The sequence below is a fragment of the Malaclemys terrapin genome, chromosome 16, assembly GCF_027887155.1.
Source record: "Malaclemys terrapin pileata isolate rMalTer1 chromosome 16, rMalTer1.hap1, whole genome shotgun sequence".
NCBI lineage: Eukaryota > Metazoa > Chordata > Testudines > Emydidae > Malaclemys > Malaclemys terrapin.
The window spans coordinates 8,050,215-8,072,780 of record NC_071520.1 but is presented as its reverse complement, the minus strand read 5'-3'; the positions used below and the strand labels follow the sequence as shown (position 1 = coordinate 8,072,780).

The window sequence follows — 22,566 nt, the reverse complement described above, 5'->3', positions numbered from 1 at the left end:
TAATACTTTTATCAAATATGTTTTTTCTAGTTTATTATTTTGCAAAGGGTCTTTAAAAATTGCATTAAAACAATTTAAAGTGGTAGTTACAAAAATATAAAATAAAATGCTTCAAGAGGGAAGTTGCAGTATGAAGTAGGGGGAAAAAAATCTATTTTTAATGAAAGAGTCTTTGATCTGTTCCTCCTGGAATTTCAGTGGGCCTCACAAGGGGGAAGCTATTCTTAATACATACGCAGCTGTCCTTTCAAGGCCCTAGAATCCTGACTGAATGCAGTGCGTACAAATATTTAACCTGCATTAACCTGGATTTTAGTGCTTCAGATGCTAATTAGAATCATGTACAAGGACTGGCGTTTTCCAAAATGGTGTTAAATTTAATTTTCTTAACTCTGTTCTGTGTTTAATAATTAAACTGCCTCCTAAGCTATTAGCCATCTCATTTGTGCTTTGGAGGCTAAACAGAGCATAGCGTTAGTTCTGTTTTGTGCAGTAGGGTTGTCGGAAGGAAGTTAATAAACTAGGTTAATTCAGTGCTTTAGCCATCCATTGCTCTCTTCAGAAGATGAAGGAAAACAACCAGTCCGTGTAGGTTTAAACACACTTAGCAACCCAGCTTGAAATTACTTTAAGTAGTTCAAGACAAAAAGTCTCCCCTTTGCAATTAAATCCATTACATTCAGATCAAATGGAATCAGTCTATTCGGCCACCACAAGTTTAGAAATGGAGTTTAGCAAGTTATATCCCTGCTATTAATTGTATACTATTAAGCAAACTTAAGCTACCTAGAAATATGTGCTATTACACAGTGTTTTAAAACAAAACTGGCTGTTCTTCTAATTAATCTTTATTTTGGCTTCCACTGTTCTCCCTGACCCCCCTCCCCTCAAACAGAGTATTTTAGTGGAAGTTTTAAGCATGTAGTAATGATCGTCATTATGTTTGTCAATGTCTCTGCTCCCTGCAAAATCTGGGTAAGAAAAATATTGTGAAAATATATTGCCACATTGAAAGTAACATTTTGCTCTGTGTTTTAAACTGGTAACTTTCCATCATCTGAACAAGCCTGGGTCTCATAACTTGTGTTTCAAATGACTGAGCAATGAGAATGTACTTTTTGTACGGCGTTAACTTGTTTTCGCTCTATTATCTTTTTAGTCACTTCCCACATATTAACATAAACTGAATTAAAATAAGTCAATCCTGTTTGAGACCTGTAGGCAAAACTAATGTTCACTCTCTCTAAGACCTTTAAGTATTATTAGCACTTCCCTTTAAAAGTAGAAAGAGCAGAAGAACACACAGGCTCAACTGAGTTTAGTAAACAACCAGCAATTATTATTTAAAACAAGAGACAGATTGCCATTTGTCATAGGATTTTAAGTAAAACCAATTTAGAACCCATAATCCACAGAAGTTTCTACAGAGCAAGCAAACCTGGCCTGGCAGAGCTCCACCCCGCTATGTGCTCCAGAGAATACCTTTAATATGGCTCATTAATCAGGGACTTTTCCCGTCCTTATGGATTACCTGTCTTGACAATACCAGGTGCAGGTTTACAAGGTGGTCCCAAGAATTAGGAATAACAGTAACATTAGTAGTAGTAACAGTTTTCCAAAAAAGTTAATGTTCTACTTCGGTCCACACACGTGCTGTTAGCCATCCTCGTGCTTTGTACAGAGGCATAGAAAGCAATGTGGACAAACTACCGTCAACTGCCTCGGTCTGAGGCAGAGTGTACTGCGGTCCCCACTTTCAGATTGCTTTAGGAATAACTTCTTGGTTTGTTTAGTTTTAGGTGTAGTTCTACTTTTAGTTTAATCTCGATTTAGAATTTTTCTTTTTATTTATGTTTTCTAGAGGGTTCATTTCCTTAGACAACCCTCCCATGCCCCATTTTTGAAGGGGTCCTCCTCTCAATAGTTATTTACCTAGGGTAAACCTGTTTCCCTGGGATTCAAACATTGCCAGGAATCTGTCCTGGCCAGTGATGGTCTTTCTTGTATTTATTGTTTGGGAGACATGCATATCCCAACTAAGTGCAACATCTGTTGGGTGTTCTAGAGTAGATCCAGGACAAACTGGAAGATTAAGTTTAGGCATGCATGTCTGTAGAGAGGTACATTGCATTGACCATTGCATTGCTTAAACAGAATGCCACATGATAAGGGCCAAAAATGCCTAGATCTCTTTGGTCATAAGAGCTACTCATTCACGCTGTTACAGTTTAGGACCACTAATTATCAAGCTCTGATTACTCAGTATAATCACACAAACTAAAGCAAATTTAATTTGTTTATTAAACATCTCCCTCTAGAAAATGGGGAACAATTTTAGATGATCATCCCAGAGGTTCAGCGCTTAGCAGTGCCTATTTTCACCTTGTGGTACATCCATCTCACAAAAGATTCCTCTGCTTTATAGTCAGCCAGAATCGCTTCCAGTATCGGGTGCTCCCATTTGGTTAATTCATCCACCAGAGTCTTTTTGAAGATCCTGGCAGTGGGGCTGCTCACCTATGTTTGTGTGGAATAATGGTGTTCCCTTAACTCAACAGTTGGCTCCTCAGAGGCCAATCATGCAGAAGTTGTCTCCGCAGTAAGGAAATCTATGACCCTATTCAACATGTTAGGACTCCATCTCAACGTGGAAAAGTCCACTTTGACAGCAGTTCAATATATACCATTTATATGGGCATCTCTGAATGCCATAACATCCAGGGCTTACCTGCTGTCGGATTTATAGTACCGACAAACCTGATTTCCAGTGTTCAACAAAGCCCACAAACAGTGGTCAAAAGTTTTCTTCAACTTATGGGTCCTTTGGCAGCTTGCATTTTTGCCACACTACACACCAGGCTGCACCTACACTGCTTCCAAAGCTGAGAACTGTACAGTCCAAACAAACTGAGTCTTGACAAATTGGTGTCCTTTCCTTATCAAGTGCTGCAATTAGTGGGAGGACCCATCCAAGGTCTGTGCAGGAGTTTCCTTTCCTGAACCTCCCACTACCGTCCCTGTAGCCTCAGATGCATCCCACAAACAACAGGTAGCTCATCTCCATACAGACTGTCTAAGACAAAAGTTCTGCCCAAGAGACCCATCTCCTGGAGCTCAGAGTGGTCAGGTGTGCCTGCATTCACTTCCTTCAAATAATCAAGGGTCTATCCATCAAGATCACGACAGCCAATATAGCCTGGATGTACTAACTACATAAATCACCAAGGAGGCGGGAGATCTCTTTCTCTTTGTGCTGGAACAATAAAGCTATGGACCTAGTGCATAGCCAATCATGCTTTCACTTCAGCCTCTTATCTTCTAGGCAATAAAAACACCATGGTTGACTGTTTGAGCAGGCACTTCTCCCAAGATTATGAGTGGGTGTCAGACAGCCTGATCCTCAAACATATTTTCCTAACGTGTGGATTTATTACCACCACAATAAACAGAAAGTGCAAGAAACTTTGCTTTAAAGGGTGCATAAGCCATCAATCTGTGAGGGAAGCCTTCCTCCTTTATGCCTGTCACCTGATACCATTGATATTCAAAGTACTAAACAAGATCAAGAAAAACAGCGAAGGTTATTCTAATTGTACCAACTTGGCCAAGACAAGTTTGGTTTCCTTCACTGATTCACCTCACTTCTGACCCAGCCTTACAGCTTCCAATTATTTCCCACTTGCTAACTGAGGAGTTGAGTTGGTCTGGTTCTTCACCCTGATTTGGACATTTTATGGCTCAAGGCTTGGTTCCCTGATGGTTCTCTAGGGTAGAAGTCTCTTGTTTGAGAGAGGTGCAGTAGGTTTTATTAAACAGCAGAAAAGACTCAACTACGAAGACTTACCTGCAAAAATGGAAGAGATTTCAATATTAGTGTATCCAGTGACCGTTGTCACCTGTCCATTCTTCCCTCTCAGTTGTTCTGGATTACCTGTTGGACTTGAAGACTTTCCCTGAGTTCTGTTCAAGTTCATTTAGAGGCTATTAGTGCCTTCCATTCCCATGTGGAGGGGTTTTCAAAGGGTTGAGGACATTTAAGCCACTGAACCAAAATAATATAACAATTTTTGGTCACAACCTATTCAAACCATTGACTTGCAGGTGAAAGGGTGTCTATACCAATGCAAACCCTCTAGAGCTGGTTGAAAAAATTTTGATTAAAAAAGGGATATATTTTCCACAAAAATGTTGACCTGTTTTTTCCAACCAATTCTAAAATCCTCTAAACTTGGCATTCGTTAGTTTTCATAGCTTGGACCACATCTTAAGAGTATGTTTCATGGACCAGCTCCCTTCCTCTTTATGATTATATGGGTCACCTCATTCCATTTGCTGTCTAGCCACAGTCCTTAGGTACCTACAGCAAATGCATAAATGGCAAAGTATTATGGAAGTATTTAAGTATTTTAACTGTCTGTTGCACTAAGTCGTGCTTTTCGGAGGTGTGTGCGGAGGGACGGGGGGCGTAATGATAAGAAAGATCTATCACTGGCAACTTCTGACTCAGCTCTGGCTTCTCTAGCTGCTCTAGGTACAGAGGGGAGAACCTGTATCCTCCCTTGGAGTCAGCTAGCATAGCTTCTCCACATTTTCAGTTGCTTTAACATAAGTTGATGCTTTTTAAAAACAAAAAATAAAACCATGGATGACTGTAGAAGCAGTCAGAATCAAGGTCCCAGCTCTTTGTGAACCACAGTATGAGAACCTGTATTCTAAGCTATCCTATATTCCAGGCCTCCATTGGGCTCACACAGATATTATTTAGTATAATCCAGGGTACAGTAATTATATGAATTGATTATTTAGTTTTCATGACATAAAATGGCAAATTCATCAGGCTTTGTTTTCATTTTTGGGCCAATGGGAAAATGAAAATTTAATATAAAAATCAGAGCCGTAGCAAAATAATGTGCAGTATTTTGAAGTAATTATGAAATTAATTTCTAACCTTGTATTTCACTATAGGCCAGATTCTGCTATCCTTACATTGAGTAGTACTTTACTCTCTGAGCAGTTCTCTTGAAATCAATGAGATTACTCACAGAATAGGATGATGTGAGTAAGGCTGCCAGAATCTGACCTGTAGCACTAAAAGCTTAAAGCACAGCACCTGCTGAAGGCTAACGTAAATACATTTTAGTTTTTAATGCATTTCAAATATTTTGTTGACAATTAGATTGCTGAGAGCAGCTATGACCAACTGCTGGGAGAATTAATTCAGTCTAACCTAACAACTACTTCCATTTGGATTGCTAGCCAGCTGATTTGACATGAAAATCTTTTGTTCAGTATATGATCATCTCTAAAATGCAGGATTGTCAGAGATGTCAGCCAATCTGTCAGCCTTATTTTTGTTTTTAAATCTGCTGCTGGGGTCAAAAGTGCTGACTAAGTGGGATAAAATAATAGATTTACTGCTTGCCTTCAGCAGCCCTTTCAGTGCACAGATCAAGGTTGTCGCAATATAAGCATCCTGGAAAAGGAATTGGTGTCTAATGTACAGTAGCTCAGTGAACAGGACTTTATTTATTGTAACTGTATCACAGGCTAGACAAGGGACTTATCTTTTTCTCTCTTTCTTTCAGATGACATGTTTGACCTCCCATTCCCAGATGACATGGACAATGACATTGGAATTTTAATCACAGGGAATCTCCACTCTTCTCCAAATTCCTCTCCAGTTCCTTCCCCTGGTTCCCCTTCTGGGATTGGCGTGGGATCTCACTTTCAGCACAGTAGGGTAAGGCTCTGTAATGCTCAAGACACATACATATTAAGTAATCCTCCAACAAAGCTTTTTCTGTAGTTTCTAAAAGTTAACCAGCTGACTGCAGACAGAAGTTAATGGAGGAAGAAGCCTTGAAGTTAACAGTAAAAAGTTGAAGATGTTAGCTAGATACTATCAGAGAAGATGAAAGCTGCTCCCATTACACCTTTATTTATATCACCCACTCCAAAGTTAGTGAGTGGAACTTGATTTGGATAGGAGCTTTTGTTTCTTGTGCCAGAGCCATATTCTACATCCTTGAATGGATGTCCATCTGTATTCATGAAAACCAAAGACTATGATGATTTGGCACAATGCATAAGGTTAGAAGGGACTGCCAGGGTGATCTAGTCTAACCCCCTGCCAAGATGCAGGATTTGCTGTGTCTAAACCACCCAAGGCAGACAGCTATCCAGCTATCCCCCTTTTGAAAACCTCCAGTGAAGGATCTTCCACAAACTCCCTAGGGCAGTCTGTTCCATTGTCCTATTGTTCTTAGATTTAATCTAAATCTGCTATGATGTAGTTTGAACCCATTGCCTCTTGTCCTGCACTCTGTGGCAAGAGAAAACAAGTTCCTGCTTCTGGCATCAAAGAGTTGGATTAGATATCGGCCTAGTTTTGAAGTCTTCATAAATGATTTTCCAGAAAAAGGAATTGGTGTTTGAGTGGACTATTTTTCCTCACGATAAAACCCAGTGTCAGAACTTAAGCTCTGCAGGTGCTTGAGTTTTATGCAAATTTTGTTTTCTCTGAAAAAAATTAGCCCTGGGTGCATGCTCCTTATAAGTTATTTCTGTTTAAAGTGGATTTGAAAAGCTGGTTCCAGCATCAATGGTTATTTAAAATGCAAATGTTGTTAATTTGAGAAAGAATTGTTGATTGTTGAATCAAATTTAGCATAATTTTGAAGCAAGTTTGGCAGGGTTGTCTTACACATACACATTCTCTTTGTTGTATAAGAGACTTCATGGTGCGTTTATTTATGTCCATCATAATCCTTTCCATGACAAACGTGCAAAAACTGCAGGCACTGCATTTATAATGTGGCAGCAGGGAGGCTTTTATTAGGGAAGTGTTGAAGTTAAAGCTGAAATATACAGAAACATGCTTCACAACAATTATTTTAAAAAAATCAGAGATTGGATTTTACTTTATCTATAAATAAATCTAAGATAATGGGGATGAATTTGCTGTGGCTTTTGTAACCCACTATGCCTAGTTATAAAATATATATTTTATAACTAGGCAATGTGTAAATTTCCCAGCTACTGGTGGTACATTTTTTTTATTTTTAAACAGTGAAATTATAAATCTGGTATGATTTGAAGTCGGGAACACAGTCCTTAGATCTTAACTGCAGTGACACAACAGCACTGTGCTCAAACAATGAATAGTTTATTTTATTAAAAACTCTCTCGCCACACAAAACTCAGTGATTTTTCAAGCTGGGGAACTGTGCCAGGGTAACAGCTCTGAAGAATAAAGTCCTTTATTTAGTCACAGACAGGCACAGCAGCGGCGTAAGCTTGCCACATTGCCCTGCAGCCAGTGTGCCTCAACTGTCACCTTAAGGGACTATCTTGCTGAGACTTTCAAGAAGAAGGTCAATTGTGGGGTGTGTGTTCTGTGATCTGGACATATGTCCATTAGACACTAATAATTCAACTCACTTCCCAAAGGCCATCAAGTAGTTATAAATTACACTCCATAAGTTGTTTTCAAACTGGCAACCCTAAAGATGAAAAGCTCCATAGTCTATTACCAAACCCTTGAGCCATCCATTCCCACCACTGAGCATCAGTTAACACGTTTCTCTCTCTGACTTACTGAGTTGTTCAGTCTCTATTATCTTTTTTTTTTTTTTTTGCATTTTTTAAAGAATTGCTTTATACAATTGACTCTCAATGAAAACTTAATCCAACTGGTTTAAAAGCAGCACAAAAAGGCTATTAACCAAAGAGCTTGGAGACCTGGACAGGTCTTTTCTGGGTAAACCTGTTGTAGTAATTCAGTTTAACCATTAACAAGGGCCTGGTAATTGAGGTGTAATTTTTGTTTTTAAAAAAGCAACAGCGTGTGATCATTACCTTCTGGGTCAGGGAAGGTCAAGCCTTCATCCATGTAATCTGTCATTGATTGTTGTAGTTTACCAGTGTGAGCCCTGATTGCTCAGCAGACAGTTTCAAGGTCCGCTGTTGGATTTTCCAAGTGCCTGCAGCCAGGTGAGCTGCAGGCAGGTGAGCTGCAGCCCTTTCCAAGCATAACCACTTTATGGGCTATTTAACTTTCTTTGATGCCTGATGAAGATATTACTGATGGAGAAAGAGCCGCTTCAAGGACTAGCACTGGAAGGTTTCATGATAAAACCACTTTGGGTGTAGTGGGATCAGATGGGTGTTTTTTCCCCACTGAATCAAAAAGTGGGTGGATTAAATGGATTGCCAATCCAGGTTCTTCTGAATATCTTCAGTCTAGAATATTTTCAGACTTTCTAGGTCACCATGTTTGAATCTATTAAAGGAATAAAAAGATGGGAAAGAACATTTACTAAAAACAAATGTACCCCTAAAAATACAGTTACAGTTTAAAATATGAAATTAACCTCTCTTGAGCAGAACACACATCACTCCTCTTATCAGCTTTAGAAAGCTCATGAAATTTGGGAAACATAGAAACCATACAGTTTCTCCAGCCATTGCTGCTCTACAAATCATCCAAATGCCTGCAAACAGCTATTCTTTCCTTTGGAACGCCCCATCTTCTGCCAGCCTAGAGAGGACAATTCCCTCCAGGATCAAATCCCATTTTCCTGCATAGAGCCTTAATTTCATGCCATTAGGCCCTGGAACAGACTCACTCCAACCTGTCATGTTCTGTTGTTCTTTAGGCACCTGAGGTGCTCCTGGATTATTAATCTGGAGAACCCCACTACCTGAGATTAGGGCTAAATAGTGTGGTTTGAAAAGCTCTGTGACTAGCTAGAGGGAATGTGTTGCACAGTCTGAGATTACCATGATAGCCGGCAACAAGTCAAACAGGATTCAGAATTGAGGGGTGTGTAAACACAGGAGCAGGGACAGTGAACCAAGGAATGAACTGATTGATTTTCATGCTGCTGATGCTTTTCTTTTTCTTTTTCCCCTCTAGAGCCAAGGAGAGCGTCTTCTTTCCAGAGAAGCCCCTGAAGAGCTGAAGCAACAGCCTCTTGCTCTAGGATACTTTGTATCCACTGCCAAAGCTGAGAATCTTCCACAGTGGTTCTGGTCATCCTGTCCACAGGCACAAAACCAGTGTCCCCTCTTCCTCAAGGTTTGTCTAGTATCCTGTCCCTAGAGGGGGGTAATGGCAGGGAAACAGACACCCACAGTTTTTCTGGAAAGTACTGCCTTTCAGGGGTGTCAACTGATTATATTTAAAACTAGAGTTATGTTTTGAGTTTCAATGTAATCAGTTGGCTGCTGCATTCCCATTTACGCTTCCTTTTCCCCCTCAGGTCCTTGCCTCCATCTGCAGTCACTTGAGCATCCCTTCTCCCACTTAGAGGAGGTTGAGGCTCCCTCTATCAGGGCTTTGGAGCTGTACTCTGGCTCCGCTCCAGCTCTGCTCCAGAGCCCTGCCCTCTATGCTGGGATTTGGTGTGTGCCGGCTGCCTGCTTTCCTACTGCATTGGTCTGCACAAGCACACAATGGATTCTGACAATTTCCAAATGCTAAAACACCCCCACATTAAGTAATATTAGAGGAAGATGCCCTGGCTTTCAGTTCCCAAGGCCTAGTCATCCTGAGGAAGAGGAAACCATAGTTCTCATTCTGCCATGCTACAGCTGTGGCACAAAGACCAAATATGAGGAGCTCAAGCAAAACAGCAGTTCTAGAAACTTTGCCCAAGGTTATGTCTTCACTACCCACCGGATCGGCGGGCAGCGATCGATCCAGCGGGGATCGATTTATCATGTCTCGTCTAGATGCGATAAATCGACCCCCGAGCGCTCTCTCGTCGACTCCTGTACTCCAGCTCGGCGAGAGTCACAGGCAGAGTCGATGAGGGAGCAGCAACAGTCGACTCACCGTGGTGAAGACACCACGGTAAGTCGAACTTGCGTAACTTAGATCGACCCCTTCCCCCCCCCCCCCCCAGTGTAGACCAGGGCTAATTGACGTACAGTGATGGACACAGTATAAGAACCTGAATAGGATAGATGTACAATCAGTTCCTTTTCTGAGACTAACTTTTTATAGATTTTCATAACAAAACAGGCAATGAAAAGTACAAAAAGGTAAATGACTTACAGCTTGTATATGTTTCCAAATACCGCACACTTCACAGGATCATAGATTCATAGATTCTAGGACTGGAAGGGACCTCGAGAGGTCATCGAGTCCAGTCCCCTGCCCTCATGGCAGGACCAAATACTGTCTAGACCATCCAATAGAACTATGTAATTACACAATTTTACAGCTTGTCAAAGCTGCAAGACCAAACACTACAAAACCACACAGATACTCTATAGACATAACATGTTAGAGAGGGGATAAGTGTAATAAAATAGGAGAAGACATGCTTGAACAGGGAGAAGGGGGGATTAGTATCTTTAGTGTATATTTCTGTTATCCTACAAAATCTTTACTTAAGATGTAATAATATCATCTTCAGTGTATATAATGCTTTCCATTCCAAAGGATCACAAAGCTCTTTATAAAATGTACACTGATATACACTGGAATTGCTTCAACTACTAGAAAAATGTAGTCACCTATTGGGTGGCATGCAGCAGCTTCTTAACCCCACATTGTGCAAAACTACACATTTGTGAATGAGGAAAATAATGTTCCCCAAATACAATTCCAAAGTAATTAAGTAAGCAAGATGTAGAGTAATTAGACAGTCCTGTTGTGCTTGCCCATTTCCAATTTAATATCTTGAACTCTTTCTTTAAGTACCATGGATCTTTCTGTCTACCTAGGTTCTTATGTTGGTGTCCATCATTCTACTATAAAAGACCTGTCTTTCTCTCTTTCCCCTGACAGGAAAAGACAGGTTTAAAGTGGTAGTAGTGGTTGTTGAATAAAGAAAAGTGAGTGTTGGTTGGTACCATCAGTAAGGGTACCTTTGTAGGAAAACTTGGCTGAGGAAATGGATTTTGTATTAAGCTTGGATAATTACAAGTGACCTAGACTTATAAGCTGAAAGGTGGCACCTCCAGCACCACAACATCCCCTAGTTCTATACAAGAGATGTTGGCTCAGCGCTGACCAAGGGAAGAGGGCAACTCAGTGAGTCATCAAGCCATCTCCTGTAGCACATCTGGTTTTCCAGGGAGACCTTCTTTCTAAGTATGCGCTTGGCTCAACTCTGCTTTGCTTGCTAAATTTGAGATCATAACCCAAGCAGATATGAAAGTGGGGATCAAAGATCAGGTTTTTTGCTCATTTTAAACCTCTGTTTTTGAGGTTTGAGAGTGCATAATAGAACTATTAAGATTCAGTTCCAGCAGTAAAAACAGAGCACAGACAAGACAGAAACTTTCTGAATTCTTTCCTTAAACCTTTAGTAGGTTTAGACTTTCTGCTGCTAGATTCATTAGTGCATTGGGTGCGATAAGTCCTGTTGCTAACACATTACATAATCTGTTCGGCTTTCAGTGCTTGAAATAGCTTTTTTGCATATATGGTGGCTATGGACTGTGGACCACAGTTCAGTGTGATTTTCAGAGACATCTGACCCCCAGTAATAAAAATGTGGGGGTTAGTTCAGACAGGAATTCGAGAATGAAATTGCAGAGATACAGAATGTATATGGACACACTAGGATTCAGCAGAGAACAAACAGTATGTCCAGCTCTAGAGTCTAAACCTAGTTAACCAAAATTTCTAGTTGTCCTGGGAAGCGGGCGGGATCTGCTTATTTAAAAATTCTCCAAGATATTGCTGCTGGTCCTTGTGAAATCTGCTGACACACCTGTTACGCAAATGGCTATGTTTGTCGCTTTCCTTCCATAGGCCTCACTGCATCACCATATCTCCGTAGCACAGACTGATGAACTTCTCTCTGTCAGGAACTCTCAACGGGTTCCCCACCCCCTCGACTCTAAAACTACATCAGATGTTTTGAGGTAACATCTTCCAGGCTGTGCATTCCTCACCCTTCCAATGCTATGAGAACAGTTTGCTGACCATCACTGAGGGATCCATTGCTTTGAACCTCAGAATCTCTCCCCTGCTTTAACAGTTCCAGTCTGCATTATGCTCAGCCCTCTGTGGGTGCACAAGAGAGCCACCCTCCCTACACCCCTCCTGATGGGATGGGCAAATTTTGTTGGAGTACAGGTCCTGCCACCACTAGTTGAAAGTGAGCGGGGCGAAGAGCAGGACCATGGTGGCCATTTCTCATATTCTCCACACCAGTCAACAAGCTGGCAGGGACTTTGTTGGGAATACATTCTTCCGTCCAGAGAAAGAGGGTTGCTGGGTTTTTTGGTTGTGTTTTAAGTAGAAGCTAATGCACTCTCTCAATTTCCCTTCTCCTAACGATAGAGTAGAAAGTAAACAAGCAAGCCTCTCTTCCAATCTGGTTTGTGTACAAGTCAGTAGAGCTTGCCAAAACACTTGTTTTTGATTAGCAAGATATTTGGGGGTTTTGAAAGTTGGGTTCATGCCGCAGCAGAATGAAACCAAATTTGCCAAAATGGCTCTGTGAATCAAAAAATAAGCTTCAGAAACAGAGCAGCCCCATCTTACAGACTGTTAGGGGCCAGTAACCTCAGGGCATCCAGACTCCTAACGAACAATCTTGGGGTCCCCAGCCCTGGGACAGTCCCTATGGTGGGGCCGCTCACCATGTATGCCATCCTAGGACTTCCAGGCTCCCAGCTCCAAAGAAAGGAGCTTTGGAGTTGCGGGATGGCATACAGGCACTCAGTTCCAAGCAGGGAGCCTGGACGCCCTAGCATGCCCCCACTCTGGAGTCCCGGCTGGAACTGGGATTTTTAGGGTTTCTGTAGTTCCTGCTCTGCAGCAGGGAGCCTGGCCAGACCCAAGAGACCCAACTTGAGCCAGGGCTCTGCAGGCTGCCAATCTCTCTGCCCTGGAGCTGGCAACCTAGCAGCTCCCAGGGGCTACCAGATTCAGCTGCGGAGCAGTCAACCCTGGAACAGTAGCAGATTTCCAGTGGAAATCTACCTGGTTTTTAGCAACATTTTGTTGAATCTTTAGTAGATTTTGCTCCAGCAAATCGATATTGTCTGACAAAACTTCCTGACTTGCAGAGCTGGTTTGGAAATGTTCCAGGTAAATGTTTTAGAAAAGACAGCATATGCAAATGGTGGATTTTCCATAACTAGAAGTCTTTAAATCAAGATTTGAGAATTTCAGTAACTCGGTCAGGGGTCTGTTACAGGAACGGGTGGGTGAGGTTCTGTGGCCTGTGATGTGCAGGGGGTCAGACTAGATGATCATGATGGTCCCTTCTGGCCTTAAAGTCTATGAAGAGCAGGACCGTAATTTTCCAATGCCATCGCTCAGTCTCTCTCTCTCTGTTACAGGTTTGTTTTGGAGCAGTACAATGCACTGTCCTGGCTCACGTGTAACCCTGCCACTCAGGATCGCAGCTCCTGCCTTCCTGTTCACTTTGTGGTGCTCACTCAGTTGTACAACGCCATCATGAATATACTTTAATAAAAAAGCACTTGTTCCTCTGGCTCATTCCCCCCTCAACCTGAGAAATGTGCCACAGTCTGCAAAAATCAAAACTTTGCTTCTCTTCAGACCAGGCCCGAGGTCCTGTGCTGTGCTTCAGTTCCTCCATAAGCACACGTGATTTCTGCAGTGTTCAAAACTAATTGACCCATTGACACATCTCTGGCAGCTTCTATCAAAAATCTGGGTCCATCCAGAAACAGTGAATATACAGTACCCTCAATCCAGTGTTATCTTAGAGGCCCAGTAATTACTGGTCAGTGTGAAATAAAAGGAAGAATCTGAAGACGATGTCCTTTTGCATGGGGAACTGATTTACAATTAAGGGCAACTTCAGCCCTGCACGTAAAGTCTTGTAGTGACCGGTTTGGGTTGCCTAAAGGTTATTTTGTTTGAACATGTAAGCTGGGATTTTGCAGAAAAGGAGAACCAGTTATATTCTATTATAAATAATGGAGTTTTCTGTCTACCTGGAGTTCCTGTCAGAGTGGATTGGGATGAATGCATGCATTTGTTTCCTGTCCATGTAGATGTGAATGGTCTGGAGATATTTTAATTTTATTTATTTTTAGGTTTTGTTGTTTAAATTATAGAGGACCAGGTACAGTAGATGATCCTAAAGACCCAGCTCCGTTCCAGCGGAGGATTATTTATCTACATACCTCTTACTCTTCTGACCTAGAAATCAGAAATGGAGCTAAAAAACAGTAACAATCAAAATACAAATTAGGAAGACCATGTGCGAAAGGGGAGCACATTCAGAACTCTAATAGTGTCAGCATTTTCTGATAAGAACATACTCTGTTTTAAAGAATTCAACTGTATTTAGCCTGGTTAAAGCAAGAAGTGGCCAGTGTTTAATGAAGGATAACACTACCATATCGAAGAAAAGAGAGGGGTGGGGAGGGAAAACATTTTAAAGCCCAAAATAAAGGCAAATTGAAAGGGGTAAATTAATCTATTGTAGAGCAATGACTGAGATATATTTCCAATGAATTTAATGATGTTAGAAAACTATTATTGAAACCTGAGTCACCCATAGATCAGGACAGACTAGTCCATGTACATATCCAAAAGTATGTTTTTTGTTTACACTGAATCAGTTACAAATCTGGTGTATTTTTTCTGACTATAGGAATATTATTTCAAAGAAATAATTTTTAAAAATTATATCATTAAATTAGTACTTGAAGCTATGCCACTGTGGTGGAAAAGTTACTTTGTTTAGTAAAATGATTGCCATTTTTAAAGGTTAATGGCTAATTGAAGTATTTTTATGACTCCTTCATTCCAGGCTTCAAGGGGTTTATATTTAAACTCCATTTTCTAATGTTTGTTGTTGCACTGTGCAGCAGGCATGGACTGCCTTATGTGAGGGGTCAGGGCACTTTGATCAGGCTGTGAGATCTAGTTATCTATGGAGAAAATCCTACAAATTTAAAGTTCTTCCAAAAGACTTTCATGTTCTGGTTAAAAAAAAATTAAATTCTATGATTTTAAAAAGTATTTTTCTTGAGATAATGTAACATTTAAAACAAATTATATTAAAAAATTGCTTTTGTGATGGGAAGGTGAAAGCAGAGGAGTAACCTGTAAATGGATAATTTCAATCTCTGCTCCAAGCCACCCATGTGGGGGTGTCTCTTTGCAATGTATAGGTAAAAAATATTAGATATCAAAACCATTTGTATCTAATGTGTACAGTGTAAAATTGACTTTAAAAATATTGCAGTACTATTTTTTCTTAATCAGAAAAGAAAATTCTCAAGGCCTTTTGAAGAGCATAAAAAGATGAAGATTGTAAACTTGTATAAAAAAATTTAACTTGGGGAGGAAAAAAATGTAAAGTAGACATTTGTAATCTTTTACCACTTTGGGGTTATCTGTTCCCAGGATTCATCTGAACTTTGAATTATTGTTTTGTTTGGGGCTTTTTTTTTTTTTTTTTTAATGGGCTGTTTTTATCCAGGGGCTTTTCTTCCCCAGAAACCCAGTTCTAAGCAAAAATAAAAAAAGGGCAGCAAGGAGTAGTTTTCATCTGGTGTCATTTTTATTTAATTTTTTTTTTAAGTTAAGAGAAGTTGTTGACATATTTATATGTTTTTGTGCAAAATAAATGAATGGCAATAGATTTTAAAGAAAAAATCTTATGTACTTCAGTGTGAAAAAGTCTGTATAATATTTCCCTTAAATATGCATTATTTTACTTGTGAGTTTTTTACTGAATTAATCTGAAATGTACAAGCCCTGGCTTTCCTACAGCGTGAAGAAGTTTTTTTTCTTAATTTCTAACTTTGAAAATCATGCTGAAATCAAAATTATTATTACAGTTGTTTGAGCTAGAGGGAGCGGGTGGGGGGGCGGAGGGGAATGTCCAGCATGCTTGTATGTATATTTCAGAACCTTTTTTAAATGTAAAAGCTGTACATTTCGGGGGAGTTCTGAATTTCTTTGTTTTGTTTTTGTTTTTTCTCTGAGCATTTTGCAGTGAGCTTCTTTTATATATAGCCAACAATTTGAAAGAAAACAAAAAAAAATGTGAAGTTCATTTTAAATCTACAGTATATCGCTGGTACAGTACACTAAAAAGACTTTGATAAAAAGAAGAAACAATAATAATAAAGACCTCCATTTTAAATGTCATTCATATATACCTTGTGGATGAGAGCTATATACTTTTACACACTTTTTTAGATGAATAAATTATTGAATTACTGAAACTTCTGGGTGGAGTTTTATTCTCTGTAATATATTCTTTGACTACTGCTAAATTATTAGCAAAGCAGTCCTAGAGTAAAGGTGTTGTGTTTATATGTAACCATACTATCTATACAGCATGCACAGAAATTAGGTCCATTATGTTCATTTTGTTATATTCATTTCTTCAGGAGCAAATCTAATCCCTAGGGAAGGTAACTTAGAACTAACACACCTTGTCTGTTAAAATGCATTTAAAAATCCATAGCTTCTCCAGGCTTCCTCCTAGGGTGGTATGACTTCACACTGCAAAGAAATAAAAATTATATTAAAAAGAGCTCAGTGTAACAATTGTTACTTTTAGAGGTGGCAGTAGTGTAAAAGAAAACACAACAACCAAATTGTAAATATTACGGGTTGTGAATCTGGTGATATTCTTTGTAAAGCACTTTTAATTCCAAGAGCTTTATCCACTATAGATTAAATTTATCCCTATGTACCCCTTTAATGTGAAAGTTAAATTACTCTCCCTCCCCCTCACTAGGGTCAGCCTACATGTGTGAAACAACTGAAATGCAGTCACTTCCATGGTAGAGGGGACCACTAGTGCACTATGGGTGGAGTAGTGAGGAACTTTCAGCCAAACCTCTGTTCTTACAAAACGCACCATGGGATCTTTAGTGCAGGGCAGACAACACGCTGGTTTTTAAGATCTCATCTAAAAGACATGACACACAGTAACGTGGATGGGAATTCAGTTTATTTCAAAGCCTTAGCTGGCTGTGCTATGATTTGAAACCAGAGTTGGAGTATAGGTTTTTGCACTCAGAGGCCTATTGCTCCTCAAGGGCCGAGAATCTTCCTCTTCAAGAGGCACTAAATGAACTCATAGGATTTGTCCCTTGATGGTTCCACAGCACTAAGAACTTGGCCCTTATTAATAGCATATACCATTACCAGAAACTCTCCATAAAATTATGTTGACGGGCCCAGTTCAGATGTGAATGGATTTGTATTGACCTGCATGACCTATATATTTGTTTAATCATTTTCTCTTCTGCAATGCAATTACTACTGAAAAATGACTGCACAGCGATGAATTTTATACTCCTATACAACAGCTGCATGTTGGAGGTCTGGTGAATTTTCATTGAGCTACATGGGAGTTTTGGCCAAATAAAAACTTTATTTAAAAACCAGGTTAGAACCAATCCAGTGGGGAAGTAAATTTGATTAGCTACGTCTGACCAAACCAGTTCCCAGTGTTGCATTTAAAAGACTGCCGTACAAACCCAAATGGAGGTAGATTGAGGGTTTTGTTGAACTCGCTCAGGAAAGGTTCTTGAAAAATGTAGCAAAAATAAGTTCTTCATCATACATAAAATTCAGTTGAGCAGTAATTTGTCCTGAGATTTCATTATTGCCAAGTCAGTCAATCCCAAATCATTGCAAATATTGACAATCCCTTGGTTTTATTGGTTAAAACACTTCACCACATTGTAGCAAGTTCTAACAACACCTTCACCTATCTGGCTGGCCTGCATCCTGACAGAAGCCGTCCATTTACAACAGCTGTGACCCTTCAAAACAGACAGGATTTGTGTTGGGTCTGCAGAGTGTAGACAATATCTCAACTGGAAGACTGACCTTCATAGATCTCTTTCCTGTAAGTTATGGTTCAACACCTCACTCATTTTCCATTTGAAGAGAGATGTAGCCCATCTCCACATGCAGTTACAGCCTTGGTCAGATGAGACTGAGCAGATGCCACTCAATATTTGCTGCAGTATAACCTCCCAACTGGGATTTTCTAACTCACTGCTAGGCTCATGAAATTGGCTTTACATATAAAATTTTAAATTTAGAAATAAAATGCATCATAGACAGGTAATTGCAAGAAAAGTCCCTAACCTCCTCATCCGAGATTTCTTTAATCTTAAAATCCATATGATAAAAACTGTTGTGTTTATAGTTAATTTTATTTAACTAATGCTTGTAAATCCTATACAAATTGTAAAATAATATTGCTTAGAAGTTCTTAGGGAAACAGAGCCCCATGAAAATGGAACCAGTTCTCAGGTAAATATTGTTTTATTTTTGTCTTATACTTGTGAGTGTTACGGTCATATATCATTGCTGCTGTCCAGGATTCCTAAAAAGATACATTTCATAGCTAACTCATTGGTTGGGGGGGGAAAGGGGGAAATTGGATAAAAAATTTACTCTGACCTAATTGCTAGTAAACGATATTTGGTTAGTTGTGGTGATAATCGTGACAAACTAGGACTGTTAAAGAGGTGAGTCTTATCATTAAGATAATTGATCAAGTTCTTCTGAATCGAGCTGGTTGGAAAATGAGGGGGAAACTTTTCAAAATGTGTTTATAATGTCATTTCTATTTTTGTCTAAACATTATGATCCGCTAAATAAAAACAGATTTAAGCACAGTTGTATGAAGCATCTGCTATCTGAAATCATGTGGGAATATACTGCACACACTAAAAGAAATTTAGCATAAAACTAATGTTTATCTCTCACCATTTACAATGGAAACAGAAACACCACTGACATCCCAAAACAGGAAACCTTTGGTCTCTCACAGCAAAGCTATATTTATAAAATTACACTGCTACCATTTCCCTGTTTTGAAACTGAATCTTAACACTTTGACTAATGTTTACATGGGACAGGCTATTTTATGTTTCTAGACAAGACCAGATTGTTGCATTTCAGCAATCAAGGCAACAGCGTTTTAGGGTTTACTCTGGAACAACAATGTGCATACAACTTTTGTAATATCTAACATACTCAGCCAAGAACTCCAACTGCAGTCACGCCAACTTTTCCAGTGTGCCCAATCCGATAAGTTACACAGCCCCCTCAACTCTCATACAGTTTAATGTTCTAAGAGAAACAGATGCATTACAGAAAATTGTAAAAAGTAAGGTGCACTTAACTGAACAAGTATTAAAATAATTGGTTTTTCTAGGTACCAAACAGTCCTTCCACGGAAGTGTATTGAAACCCATTTAAATGAATAGTAGGCAAGGGATCAAATAATATCTAGCCCAGATAGCTCTTTTTATCCATGGATCTCGAAGCACTTTACAAAGGAGGTCAGTATCATTATTCCCATTTTACAGATGAGGAAACTGAAGCATACAGAGGTGAAGTAATTTGTCCAATTTCACCCATCTAGCCAATGGCAGAGCAGGGCACAGAACCTAGGCCTCCTGGGTCCCATTCCAGTGCTCTGTCCTCTAGACCCCTAAACAAGGTCGAGAATACATCTCTAATGCACCAAAAAGTATGTAACAACTCCTGTGGAATATTTTTGGTGACAAATGGATATTCATAAATATTAGCTTCTTGTCCGTGAGTCTCAACAGCAGAATCAAACATTTTGAAATCAGAGTGCTGCTCAATCAACAAACATTGTGTAGCCAAGGTTCCAGGAACCTTTGAAGGTTATAGTGTGAGTGCCATTAAGAAGTCAGAATTTGCCAGCAGTTGCTGAGGTATTTGCAAAGCACACCTTTCCCTATGCTCCTAATAGGAAACAATTGTGGGATCAGCTATGCATTGGCATTTGGTGAGCGCCATAGTTGGCTCTATACGGAAATGGTTCATGAGATCTGGAGACTGGGTTAGACCAAATTGTTACTGATAATTGGGGAGTGAAGGAACAATAAAGTCCTCTCTTCGTGAGACTCTAGCAATTAACAGCTACTTACCAGAGAATAACTGATGCTGCAGCACATTTAAGACAAAGAAAAAAAACCTGCTATGGATTTGAGACATTTTTACACTTACAAATGCAACTCAGGCCTGCACTGAACAAAGGGAAAATAATAATGCTTTCACCGACAGCTTCCTGGGCTGCCAAACCACATACCAGTGAAAATATGTTTAAAATGGATGGGAAATGCAAAGGAATATTTAAACTTCAAACCCAAACGGTGGCTGCTATTTCTGCTGGAGCTATGCAACGGACTGAGGGAGAATCATGTAATTCTCGAAGCTGAATTGCAAAAGCCTCAGGAGAAGCATGATGCAAAATTGCTGAACTCCCAAAAAGGTCTCATCATGGTTGTTTTAGAGAAAAATATCCGTAAGTTACAAAAGCAAAATGAATCAGTTGGGAGTTCTTAGCAAAATTATCTCCAGAGGGCACAAATGCCCAACCTACTTTTTTCAAGCTGTAGGGCAATCATTTTACACTTTAAAACTAAAGGTGTGTCTGTGCCAACATGTTCCAATCTAGACTTCTCGAGGGTGTGAGCTGAGGCCGATCTGTCCTTTCTCCACTTACAAACCTCCACTCCAATCAAAATTTGATTTACATTCTGGGTAAATTAGGCACGTGAAACTGCAGCAGAGAAGTCAGTGGAAAGACTTGGATACACAGGGTTACAGCCTCTTCAAACTACACTAACCAAGCGATATGACCTTACTTAGCTGTATGGGTTGATTTTTGCCCTTGGAGTCACACACAAGGCTCCCAGCAAAGCTTTTTGGGGGGAGCTTAAGTCAAAACATTAACAGCAGGAGGCACTTAAAAAAAAGAATCTTACATTTTACTGCAATTCACATAAGGCCCCACACACTGAAATCAATAGGCAGAAGTAAAACATCTACCACGACTTTCCTATGTCCAAGTACAAGAGGTTCTACACCTAGCACACACTGCTGCTGGCATACTGTAAACTGATTGTCATTAAGGAAGGCCACACACACACCCCATTGTGTGTTTCTATAGTACTCAGTCACACTGTCTTTATAATGTAAACCTTTCAGTGCTGGAGTCCTGTTAATGGTGCTTTTCACCTACTGTACAGTGCAACAGTGACATATCAATGACCGAATAAAAATAAACTGTACTGACGAGGAAGTGGGAATTTTCCCATTATTGAGCTCCTCTCAGATGGTGTCGGGAAAGCGTTCAGGGTGATATTTCAACAGAAGTACATAGTCTTGCTTGCAAATACTATTTAAATAGCAGAGGTTTTATAGACTAAACCTAAGAAATAGCATAGCCTGATTCATCTATGAATATGAAAGTGTCCCCTTTCTATTGGCTACCTCTGTGGCATCTCATCCTCATAGTACCTCCCAAATCTGTATTCTCACAACATCCTTATGGGGTACATTCAGTGGGAAAATGTTCCCATTTTACAGGACGGAGCTGACGCAGAGAAAAAGTGACTTGTCCAACATCATACAGAGTCTATGGCAAAGACAGGAATTAATCTCAGATCTCCTAAGTGCCAGCCCCCTGCCTGAAACTCAAGACTAGCCTTCCTGCCTTGCTCTGTTTAAGAGGTATTTTATTTTAGACGTGCCTGGTTCTATATCACCTGTTCAGCAAGGTATTGGAAAACTACATGTCATATATAAAATGGTATACAGCAAGACCCATCACAACCCTTCCATGCAGGAGACACATGCGTTCATACGTACAGACATTTACGGAACATGTTACAATTCATACACAAGAGTGACAACCCTTCAACACACTGTCCTTTCAAAATGAGAATTTTTTTTTTTGCCCTCTTTTGGCCCTCCTTGGTGAGATGTTATTAGAAGCATGTAAAAGAGCAAACAATTCTGTGTTCCAGCTACTAAATTATTAAAAAAATAGAAGAGAATTGTGCCATTGAGAACATAGGTCACAGCTTGTTGCAAAGCTAGAAATAATCATTTTGCCATGACACACTGCCACCTTTGAGAGGAGTTTACTACCGACCCATTCCTATATCCAGAATCTTTCTCTCATACACACACACATTGGAGATTAGTAGAGTTTGTGCCCAGCCTGATATATTTCCCATTAAAAATTTACCAGGCTAGATTATTGCTATTTAAAAAAAAATACATATCTATAATTTCCAACAATTGGTGATAATTCTGAACTGTAACAATCAAATATATGCCCTATAGAACCTTGCATTATCAGACTATGCCTTGTTGAGAAACTGAATTAATGTACCTGTTTGTCCACCAGGGGTCAGGCGTTGATGGCAAATAAAACTACATATTCCGCCTAGATTGGGCACTTTCCTTTTTTTTTTAACTGCACACGTACACAGTTTGATCATTAAAGGTCAACCACGCGAACAGGTGCAGGTTCACTGGTCAAAGTGCTCCACCCCGGCGTGTGATTAGTTTCAGCCGTAATCTCATTAGTGCCTGGGGAAAGGCAAGCAGGGGAGTTGTGGGTGATGGGGGGCAAGGTGTGCGTGAGAGGAGGGGAGAGGCTTTTAATCCCTGAAGGGTAATGATCCATGGAAGTGCTAACAGAAAGGTGTTGTGGAGGGACTCGCATGGTTGCTGGGTTAAGCAATAGTTTAGGAATTAAAGTTTAATGGCTTTTGTGTTTTTCCCCCCTCTAGAAATTGGGAGCA

At 39.9% G+C, this 22,566-nt stretch overlaps 1 protein-coding gene across 2 annotated transcripts in view; it reads left to right on the top strand.

Annotated features, from left to right (window-relative positions):
* The window catches only part of MED13L (mediator complex subunit 13L), a 396,063-nt gene extending 379,878 nt beyond the window's left edge, over nucleotides 1-16,185 (top strand). For both annotated transcript variants that reach the window (XM_054006362.1, XM_054006361.1), the window contains exons 28-31: nucleotides 5,586-5,740; nucleotides 8,918-9,079; nucleotides 11,771-11,883; nucleotides 13,312-16,185. In XM_054006362.1, the coding sequence (XP_053862337.1) occupies nucleotides 5,586-5,740; nucleotides 8,918-9,079; nucleotides 11,771-11,883; nucleotides 13,312-13,444 (563 nt within the window). In that variant the 3' untranslated portion in view covers nucleotides 13,445-16,185. The remainder of the gene's footprint in view (nucleotides 1-5,585; nucleotides 5,741-8,917; nucleotides 9,080-11,770; nucleotides 11,884-13,311) is intronic.
* The last annotated feature ends 6,381 nt before the right edge of the window (nucleotides 16,186-22,566 follow it).